The 11983-nt window shown below is 40.2% G+C and overlaps 1 protein-coding gene across 1 annotated transcript in view; it reads left to right on the top strand.

The window, feature by feature from the left end:
* Positions 1 to 10439, top strand: part of LOC308282757 (caspase-8-like) — a gene marked incomplete at both ends in the record, with an annotated part of 28387 nt that extends 17948 nt beyond the window's left edge. Inside the window, 4 exons of the mRNA XM_080723146.1 lie at positions 8485 to 8620; positions 8815 to 9367; positions 9571 to 9673; positions 10419 to 10439. Of these exons, the coding sequence (XP_080579272.1) occupies positions 8485 to 8620; positions 8815 to 9367; positions 9571 to 9673; positions 10419 to 10439 (813 nt within the window). The remainder of the gene's footprint in view (positions 1 to 8484; positions 8621 to 8814; positions 9368 to 9570; positions 9674 to 10418) is intronic.
* Between the last annotated feature and the right edge of the window lie 1544 nt (positions 10440 to 11983).

An 11983-nucleotide genomic window follows, 5' to 3' on the forward strand; every position in this document is an offset into this window, starting at 1 on the left:
GAAAGAGTGAGTAGCCTACAAAGCATTGTTTTCAAATCTTATTTAAAACCATGTGGGAAACGAACAAGGTTATAGTAGCTTTGGAATTTTCTTTATAGTTTTAGTTTGTTTTGGTTTTTTTCTAATTCAAAAGGATCTCAATGGAAATAAGCTTCTTCTTACCCGAGTTTCCCTTTAGTTGACCTTGTATCAGTGAACTGTATTCTCATGAAAATGTACCTGTACTTCAATCAATCAATCAATCAATCAATCAATCAATTCAGTTAGTTTTAATTCGTTTTTTAGACCAGATTTGCTAGTCTGCTTAGTTTTAGTTTTCCTTTTTCATACTTTATTTGTCAGGTGCATGACTCTAAAGAGTCAGAATATGCGGGCCTGTGTAGCCTAATAACAACAAAAACAACAGTTAGGCATAGGCCTACTGATAGTAAGGGGATTTTATAAGATATTTGACCAATCTGCGAAGTAAATTGTTACCAAGAAATTTCTTCACCAATGTGTTTCTAAAGGTGTGTAATAATATGTAGCCAGGTTGAAATTCAACTCCCGGGAAAAACCTCATAAAAAACTGATGAAAGTGTGTGTCCCATTAACCTTACTAACAGGAAAAAAATACAAAAAATAAATCTGCTTTAAGTAGCATGTGAGGGGTCAAACTAGGGGTTTTTCATGATGCTAAATCCATTGCAAGCATATTTGTTATATGCACGAAAAAACATTCCTTGGGCAACAAAACGGTGAAAAGTGATGATTCATCACTAAACCATAGTTTTGTGGGTCCGTTTTTTGTTTTTCATCCAAAACAAATGCTATGCCATCATGAAAAATCCCTAGTTTGACCCCTCACATGCCACTTTATTTTTTTGTATTTTTTTCCTGTATAATGGGACACAAACAGAATCATTTTTTTATGAGTTTTCCCCCGGGAGTTGAATTTCAAGTTAGAAACACATTGGTGAAGAAATGTCTTGGTAACGATTTACTTTGCAGATTTTCTTATGTTCTCCTTACCATTAAGAGAAATGTACAAAAACGAAAAGGGCATTTTGAATACACTATATTTTAAATCAGTGGTTCTTGTGACAAGAGAAAGGTTAAAAAGCTTTTTAGAGACTGGATAGATTCAGTTTATAGGATTAAGTATTTAGATATATGGAGTACGCAGCGCGGCTGTTTCTTTGGTGTGAATGTAGGTTTAGCGAGTGCGTGCATGCGTGTGTGCGTGCGGGCACGCGCGTCTGTCTCGCTGCACTCTCTTCTCTCTCTGGTGGTTGATATCTGCATGCCATCTAGTGGACATTAGTGGAAAACCCTCAACATTGAAAATTCTGTACAGAACACATCACAACGATCAAACTGTAGTCATAGAGTTTAGACATTACCCTTTGTGTCACTTATTAAAGGTATGACACATAGCTTTAACATTTTCATTGATGGAAATGTACACTTTTCCATTGATTCTACATTTTGATGTTGTCATAAATGTCTGTACAGGTTGGTCTTCAGGTAACCGGTCTTCTCGCCAAAAATCCAACTCGCCAAATTGTCCACACTCATTGGGCAGGCTTGTCAATGCTCCTGGATTTACCAGGATGATTGGCAATTACATCTACTATGTTAAATATTTTCTGGGGGAGGACCCCCAGATGAGAAGTCATTATTAAGGATGTCTTACTTTGCTTCAGTCATCAAATCTGTACACCTACATTTGGCATTTTAAGGCTGAAATTGTACCCATGCTAGTAAAGCAAGCCTGATAAAAGTATCAAACATGCACAAAATTCAACAGAACACAGGAAAATATATCTGTTAAGAAGTTTTGGGGGAAGGACCACCAGACCCCTGTTGGGGAGTTCCGTGCACCCCCTAAAAAATAAATCTCCTGGATTCTCCTGGACTGACAGTCCAATGTTGACAACCCTGCTCATTGGCGAGGTGTCCTAGCAAGTTGATTTGGCGAGTTGGAAATTTGGCGAGTGGACCTGTATTCGGTCTTCTTCACTGAATTGTTGTATATTGTAAGTCCGAGTTGTAAGAACCGAGTCAAACTAAATGCAATGACATACCGGTGCTTGATTATTTGGGGGGGTCGCGTCCTGAAAGGTTTGGGAACCCAACACTTGTTCTAAAGTAACAATGTTAATTATGTATTTCCTTTAACTTAGAACCATGGAAGACATGTAGATTGTTTAGTGTTCTCTGATGTGCAAAATAACTTAACACAAGCCTAAAGCTTGTGTTCAGTCTCTTCCCACCCAAAGCAGTAAGAGAATGAACCTGACATGTCAACATCCTCTGTTTGTACCAGGACTCAACCATGGATGGTCAGAAGCTGTTGGAAACTCTGCAGAATCTGACAAGAAATGAGTTAGAATCGTTCCGGTGGCAACTGCAAGAGTCTGACAACTTTGTAGGCAACTTGAGGCCTTTACGTGCTGTCGATCTTGAGGACCCTAATACTGGTCAGCAAACTGTCAATAGGCAGCAAATTGTCAGTGTGATTAGGAATAAATACACGGATGATGCTCAGGAGATCGTGATCAAGGTTTTGGAGAAGATCGGCAGAAAGGATCTAGTGCAGACGTTTGCAAAGATACCCAAAGGTAAGTGAAGAGAGGGAATTATGTCAGGTTATCGGGCCGGACTGGTACAATAATTCACACACACACACACACACGCACGCGCGCGCGCGCACACACACACACACACACACACACACACACACACACACACACACACACACACACACACACACACACACCCACACACATTCTCTAACTGTGTAGACTTCTCTTAAATTAATTAAGAAATGCATGATGTTTTTTTTTTGGTTGTTGTTGTTGTTGTCTTTAAGATATTTTTGGGGGTTTTCTGCCTTTGTTGATAGTACACAGTGAAGGCAGACAGACAGGGAATGACAATCATTTAACTATTGAGAGCGTAAAATGAAACTAAATGTTCTATTTTATTTTATTTTACACTTTTGAGAGTTAAAGATCTATATGGGCCTAAAATCATAATAGCATCTAATGTTTGGCACATGACCTTTGATGGTGATTATTGTTTTTCTCTCAAAAGCCTCAGCGGTGGAACCCAGTACCCAGGCAACAGGTAAGAACTTTACTTATATCTGAACCTATACTGGATACTTGACCCCAAAATCAAAACAATAACTACAGAATAATGAAATGGAAAATGATCAAATTAATGTTTGAAGTTCTTATTTTTCTCACTCAACTATGCCATTAAAGTTTAACAAATGCAGTGCACCTTTACTTTAAGATTCTCAAACTTTCAGAAATACATTTCTGTAACAGTCGTCACTTTGTCCCCCTTTCAGATGTCTCAGGCGTGGACAAACCTGGTTATACAGCAGGTAAGAAATAGGCTTGTCTTTGACCTGCATATTTGACCCTGAAATCAAACAAGAACTACTAATGAAATGGACAAAGAGAAAATAAATTAAACAGAAAATGCTTTTTCAGGTTGCTAATGCTATACCAATTTTATCCAATCAGGATAGAGAACTCAGTCAGGATACAGTTTTCAATAATGAAATTGGAAGTGACGACACAAAGAAATGAGTAAAAATTTAAGATGATACATTTCTCTCCCCGATGGGCTGAATATTTATACTTTCAAATGTATTTCTGTTTATTATAGAGCTGGAGAGACTGGGAGACTCCTGTTACTGAACACTATAGCAATGATTGCTATCAGAATATAGTGCTTAACCTTAAAAAATACATATACAGTCTTACGGACCAGGGAACTCCATTTTAACCACACATGTGACGGTGCTTCATGCAAAACAAAAGGGAAGAATGAAAGAGACAGCCAGAGGAATAGACCTTTCCCACTGCAGCAATATTGACAAATATTAATAATGTAGTATTACCAATGATACAAATTAAGGCTCTGTTCCGTTTAGTATAGCAGAGCTTTTCCAGTTGACCAACATGCATAATAGAAGCAGCATGCTGACTCTGACCTTTGAGAAACCATAACGGTAATCTGCCTAGAACACACAAGTATCGTATGGTACCGGTATATAACGAGAAGTAGGGATTGTTCATCTGGATGCCATGAAGTCCCTGTCCCAACATTTTATAATAAATCTTTTATAAAAATATATACTATATACTGTATATACAAATGTAATTTTGTTTGTCGCATTTTTCATCCAGATGGTCCTCTACAAAGCAAAACGCAGAAGGAGGCAAAAGTACAAGTAAAGAAACATTCATATATTTTTTTAAAAACAGTGCTATACGATTTCCCCTCACATACAGAGATTAGTTACCAGTAAGACTCCCTAATCGGGAGATAAGCGACCGTTGGTCGCTTATCTCCACAAATAGGCCAAAAGTTTGTTTTACCAATTATCAAGACATACGGGCAGTTGACAGTTTGCCATGGTTACTCATTGAAGTTGAATCTCCATATATGGAGATAACCTACGCATCACACTAAGTCTGACCTCACCAGCCCATATTTGGGCATGAGCAACTTATGTCTCCATATATGGAGATATGATGACATCACACAGTCCTCAGCCGATGATGTGGCGTGATGTCATACAATACACAAACGAGCCCTACAGTATAAAGGGGCAATTCTTGCCAGGAAAGAAGCATTTCTTCGACTCAGACCTTATCGCCAGGGTTGGCTTATAGCAGCTGTCGGTAGGACCATATATGGATTCTGTTAGTGTGGTCTCCTAACAGGGCATCATCTGGGATACAATCCCTTTTATGCCCATATATGGAGATCCCTAACAGAATCCCTTTCATGCCCATATATGGAGATCCCTAACAGAATCCCTTTTATGCCCATATATGGAGATCCCTAACAGCATCCCTTTTATGCCCATATATGGAGATCACTAACAGCTAACAGAATCCCTTTTATGCCCATATATGGAGATCCCTAACAGAATCCCTTTTATGCCCATATATGGAGATCCCTAACAGAATCCCTTTTATGCCCATATATGGAGATCCCTAACATAATCCCTTTTATGCCCATATATGGAGATCCCTAACAGAATCCCTTTTATGCCCATATATGGAGATCCCTAACAAAATCCCTTGTATGCCCATATATGGAGATCCCTAACAGAATCCCTTTTATGCCCATATATGGAGATCCCTAACAGAATCCCTTTTATGCCCATATATTATGGAGAAATCCCTGCTCTGAGTATCTGACATCAGTGTGATGTCACCTGTTTATGCCCATATATGGAGATCCCTGCTCTGCGTATCTGGTTGCTATGGTAAACAGTTGGTTGCTAGGGTAAAAAAACATGGTTGCTATGGTAAACAGTTGGTTGCTAGGGTAAACAGTTGGTTGCTAGGGTAAAACCATGGTTGCTAAGGTGGTTGCTAACGTACACCAACAGACCAGCAACAACAGACTGTTGCCACAGCAACGTACACAAAGGTTTGTGTACACATGTGGTGTGATGTCATACTGATGCGGAGATATGAGCAGGGCAAAGGTGTGACGTGTGACGGACGGACGGCCGGTGGAGGTTTTCATTGCGACCGTAAGGTCGCAGTTTAGTTGCGACCGTAAGGTCGCAGTTTAGTATGAAAACCTCCACCGGCCGTCCGTCGGTCATACGTGCGGTCGACCGCACGTCACACGTGCGGTCGACGTGTGATGAGGTCACGATGAGTCATCTAGCCCAAATATAGATTTCTAGGTCAGATGGCCCATAGAGTTTGTGATGTCAAACCTAGCAACCCAATATAAACAAACCTGATGTCAGACCTGAAGTATCCTTTTATACCCATATATCGAGATACAGAGATCTCCATATATGGGCATATTAGAAAGCCCATATATGGGCATATACGGATGACATCAGGGATATCCATATATGGGCATAAAAGGGACAAGGGCTTACAGTTAAGAGATCTCCATATATGGGCATATCAGAAAGCCCATATATGTTCATATACTGATGACATCAGGAATATCCATATATGGGCATAAAAGGGACAAGGACTTACAGTTAAGAGATCTCCATATATGGGCATAAAGGGACAAGGACTGTTACAGTAGATATAGAGATGTCCATATATGGGCATAAATGAACAAGGACTGACAAACACTGAGATCTCCATATAACCTATGGGAATATAAGGGACGAGGACTGTCAGCTTGTAGACCTATTTTCTAAATATTGTTGTACATTAAAAACTTGAAATGGGTCGTTCTGCATAGTACTTGGGATTTGTTGATGTAAATGTTCACATAGAGTGTAATAATTGGTAAAACAAACTTTTGGCCTATTTGTGGAGATAAGCGACCAACGGTCGCTTATCTCCCGATTAGGGAGTCTTACTGGTATGAAAACCTCCACCGGCCGTCCGTCGGTCACACGTGCGGTCGACCGCACGTCACACGTGCGGTCGACGTGTGATGAGGTCACGATGAGTCATCTATGCCCAAACATAGATTTCTAGGTCAGATGGCCCATAGAGTTTGTGATGTCAAACCTAGCAACCCAATATAAACAAACCTGATGTCAGACCTGAAGTATCCTTTTATACCCATATATGGAGATACAGAGATCTCCATATATGGGCATATTAGAAAGCCCATATATGGGCATATACGGATGACATCAGGGATATCCATATATGGGCATAAAAGGGACAAGGGCTTACAGTTAAGAGATCTCCATATATGGGCATATCAGAAAGCCCATATATGTTCATATACTGATGACATCAGGAATATCCATATATGGGCATAAAAGGGACAAGGACTTACAGTTAAGAGATCTCCATATATGGGCATAAAGGGACAAGGACTGTTACAGGAGATATAGAGATGTCCATATATGGGCATAAATGAACAAGGACTGACAAACACTGAGATCTCCATATAACCTATGGGAATATAAGGGACGAGGACTGTCAGCTTGTAGACCTATTTTCTAAATATTGTTGTACATTAAAAACTTGAAATGGGTCGTTCTGCATAGTACTTGGGATTTGTTGATGTAAATGTTCACATAGAGTGTAATAATTGGTAAAACAAACTTTTGGCCTATTTGTGGAGATAAGCGACCAACGGTCGCTTATCTCCCGATTAGGGAGTCTTACTGGTAGTAAACTGCTCCCTGACGGTCGCAATCAAGACATACGGGCAGTTGACAGTTTGCCATGGTTACTCATTGAAGTTGAATCTCCATATATGGAGATAACCTACGCATCACACTAAGTCTGACCTCACCAGCCCATATTTGGGCATGAGCAACTTATGTCTCCATATATGGAGATATGATGACATCACACAGTCCTCAGCCGATGATGTGGCGTGATGTCATACAATACACAAACGAGCCCTACAGTATAAAGGGGCAATTCTTGCCAGGAAAGAAGCATTTCTTCGACTCAGACCTTATCGCCAGGGTTGGCTTATAGCAGCTGTCGGTAGGACCATATATGGATTCTGTTAGTGTGGATCTCCTAACAGGGCATCATCTGGGATACAATCCCTTTTATGCCCATATATGGAGATCCCTAACAGAATCCCTTTCATGCCCATATATGGAGATCCCTAACAGAATCCCTTTTATGCCCATATATGGAGATCCCTAACAGCATCCCTTTTATGCCCATATATGGAGATCACTAACAGCTAACAGAATCCCTTTTATGCCCATATATGGAGATCCCTAACAGAATCCCTTTTATGCCCATATATGGAGATCCCTAACAGAATCCCTTTTATGCCCATATATTATGGAGAAATCCCTGCTCTGAGTATCTGACATCAGTGTGATGTCACCTGTTTATGCCCATATATGGAGATCCCTGCTCTGCGTATCTGGTTGCTATGGTAAACAGTTGGTTGCTAGGGTAAAAAAACATGGTTGCTATGCTATGGTTTGTGTACACATGTGGTGTGATGTCATACTGATGCGGAGATATGAGCAGGGCAAAGGTGTGACGTGTGACGTGTGACGGACGGACGGACGGACGGCCGGTGGAGGTTTTCATAGTAAACTGCTCCCTCACGGTCGCAATAACTTTCCACAACTGCTCCTTTCATGTGGTCTGATAAGATTCAAGATCTTTATTGTTTTATGTCTTATGAGAGAAGGCTACAAATGTGTGTGTGTGTGTGTGTGTGTGTGTGTGTGTGTGTGTGTGTGTGTGTGTGTGTGTGTGTGTGTGTGTGTGTGTGTGTGTGTGTGTGTGTGTGTGTGTGTGTGTGTGTATTTATTTCTTTCTTTCTCATACATTGCATTGATACTAAACAGTAATAAAGAAAGACGAATAAACTAAGAAAAGCAGCAATGGTACAACATGTCAAGTTTGTTCAACATGTTTACTTTGGTCCTAGCAAATATTGTGGGAGTGTTTTTGTTTTTGTAATGGCTAGGGTCTTTGATTCATCCTGGAGCAGCATTATACCACTGTGTATTTGTGCCTAACTCAAAATGTTGCTCTGGTGTTTTAGGAGGACCAGGATGAGGATGAGTTTGAGGATCAGTATGAGCTGACCAACACACCTACAGGTCTCTGTGTGATCATGCACAATGAGAACTTTGAGAACAATCCCAAAGCTAAACGTAATGGAACAGACAATGATGCTGGTAAGAATGTGGTTTGGACACTACCGGTATATGGCACTTACCCTGATGTGATATTTATCATCTACAAATAATTTGGTCTTGACAAGCATGTCAACTTGACAGAAAATGTACTGTATAAGTGTTGTTTCATTGGTGGTTGACACTTAATGAGTCAAGGGTTTGTTTGTCTTCTTTGTTTGTTTTCTTCCCTCCAGCACGTTTTGCAAAGAGATTCAGCTGGCTGGGCTTCAGGGTGTTGATGTGTAAAGACCAAACCATGAGCCAAATGCAGAAGACACTGAAGCAATTCTCTTCGTTGAAGGACCTCACTGAGCTACATCAGTCCAATGTGAAGGAGTGGTCCAGCTACGGGTTCACTGACCTCAAAGTTAACGATCCTCCACAGCATGGCGATGCCTTCATTTGCTGCATCATGAGTCATGGAGACAAGGATGTTGTATCTGGGACAGATGGGGAGCACCTCCCCCTTGTTGGCATCACTACACCTTTCAATGGAGAAAACTGCCGCGTCCTTGTGAACAAGCCCAAATTGTTCTTCATCCAGGCCTGCCAGGGCCATGAGGTTCAGTGTGGGGTGACAGCAGACAACATCTCAGACCTTCAACAAGATTCAACGCCAACGACTCCTTCTTCTGCAGATTCCCTGGTCTTCATGGCCACTGTGAAGGATAATGTCGCATTTAGATCCGAAGCTGGGAGCTGGTTCGTGCAGTCTGTGTGCAAACAGCTAAAAAAAGGCTGTAGCAGGTAACTCTCAAAATCATAATGAAAAATAAACAGAATTCTAAGTCAAACTTATTTTGAGACCAGACCACATATTGCCGTTTCTCACCATTGCAGTATAATGCACGTTGGCTTAATAGCTATATAATACATTGTTTAACTGAGTACAATTCAATTAGTATTAGTGGTAACGTGTTGGAATGTTCTGAATGTTGTGTTTGTTACAGTGGAAAAGACCTAATGACCATTCTCACTACTGTCAACCGCAAAATGGCCAACAAAGAGTTACCGGTGGATAAGGTTGATGGCGCAATTAAGAAGATGATGAAGGTTGGCCAGAAGGAGATAAAGCAGATGTCTGTGATTACAGATTACACCCTGACGAAAAAGGTGGTGTTTTCACCGATTTCAGAATAATTCCATGATTCTAAAATATCCCAAATGTGCATTCCCACACAACACACAAGGAATATTTTGCTAATAAAATCAAACGATGCTCTTGACAGGTATTTTATACCTCAGGCCTATATACATTTAATTAAATATCAAAGTTCAGGCTATGATGTATTAATCAAGTAAGGGTAATTCATTTCTATTAGGTTCCCATACCTTATTAGATTAGATCTAGTCTTATACAACTATGTGGGTATATTTCTTTAAATAAGAAACATGTATGTATCGAAGCCAGTCATTTGATCAATGTCAGATCAAAGATTTTTTTTAATAAAGAAATATATAAGAATGTGTCCCCCTCGCATCATTACTGCACTACAATGTCAATTTAGGGTGTCGTGCCCTGTTAAGCAAATTGTACGTCAATTATTTTTGAATGATTTCTTTACAGCAAAAAACCTCCAGCAACCAAGTTAATATCTGATGTTTAATCATAATAAAACCCCTTTCATCATAACTATAATAAAGTGTGCAAGCAAAGTGATTTGAATAACATCCATATAATGTTTAATTAAAGGCCAAAGGCAAGGCAGTGATCAAGAATATTGTCCATAAAATGCACAAATATAGCTTGGAGCAGTGTTTCTCAAATGGGGGTATGTGTACCCCTTGGGGTACGCAGAGGTACTACAGGGGATACTAGAAACATTTATCTTACTGTTATGTTTAATGATAAAACATTGACAACTGTCTGTAAACATGCTGCTCCATAAAGCTTTAAACCAAATCAAGACAGACGTGTACTGTTACTGAATAGAAAACACGCTACTTACTTTTATTTTCAACATATTGACATAAAAACTGGACTTTAGGATTGTTGTCGATTAAAGGGGGTACTTGGATTCAGCAATCAGGATGGAATAGGGGGTACTGAAGCCCAAAAAGTTTGAGAACCACTGGCTTGGAGGATATGTTGAATAGTAGGCTACATTTGGAATCATGATCTGTAAGTTACAATTAAAACTGTTGTCATTATGCATTTTCAATTGCATTGATAAGACAGAACTTAACAACACAACTGGCCAAATGTGCCACACTATGATACAGGATAGCAGGGATATTAATTTCTCCTAGGCACACGTTTTCAAATGGCATCCCTTTATCAACAACTGTTTATACAGTAGCATAGGCCTAAATAAAAGTATCTAATGTTTTTTTTTTCTCTTTCTCTCTCTTCATATTAATAATTCACTTTAAATCCATCAATCTCATCACACTAAGGATCTACTTAAGGTAAACCCAGGGCACACTTAAAGGACAACTTCACCGATTTAAAACCTAGGCTAAGGGAGCTTTTCCAGCGCTGGAGACAGAACGTGTTGTTGTGAAGTGTTTCTCTGAGAAAAGCACCTCTCCAGGCCTTCATGTCAGTGCTCAGCTTCACTTAGTAATGTTAAAAACAATAACCCAGAAATCTTTGTTTACTAGTAAGACAACTCAGGGCGACAAGCGACCTCGCCCTAAAGGGAGAGGTTGCGCCACAGTGATGTGGACATCAGGGATGTGGACATCAGGGATCTCCATATATGGGCATAAAAGGGATTAACTACCCGAACCCAAATGGCCCGTCTATTATTTGGAATATGAGAACCGTTACCCGAGCAACCCCGAGACATGATGGAGCCAATCCGAACGGCTCTGCCTGTTAGATCCGATACACGGGCAGAGATGTCGGAACCGGAGCCGAGATCCGAAATGACCGAATGTCAACGTTAATATGAAGAGATGTAAATATTATTTCTTTCTTACCGTTGCATGTTGCTGCTCGCCCCTGGACATTAACGTATTGCAGTCAATCAATGCGGACAGGAACAATAAATCCACGTTTTCTTTAGATGTGGTGTAATCCTTCTTCTTAGCCATTGTTAAAGGAGTCATCCAGACCAAAACACATATAGGGTTAAATCTGTCTTTTATCATACCCCTTTATACCTGCTTTAGTCGTTTTTTTTCATAGCTGCCCCCTTTGCTAGATTTCGGCTGCCCCTGTTGCTAGATTTTGCGGGCCCTCTCATAACTAACAGGGCCTTTATACTAGTGCGGTTATTTCTTCAGCTTCAAAGTTAGTATTTTTTTATTGGATTGTGTTTACACAACGTCCTGAGACCAACCAAACCGCTGTTTTGACCTCACAGGCACCCTTACTTGTCAAACGGCTTCTGCTCTGCACCAGAGCAGGGAGAGGAG

Source organism: Nannobrachium achirus, assembly GCF_963921795.1.
Source record: "Nannobrachium achirus genome assembly, chromosome: 4".
Classification (NCBI taxonomy): domain Eukaryota; kingdom Metazoa; phylum Chordata; class Actinopteri; order Myctophiformes; family Myctophidae; genus Nannobrachium; species Nannobrachium achirus.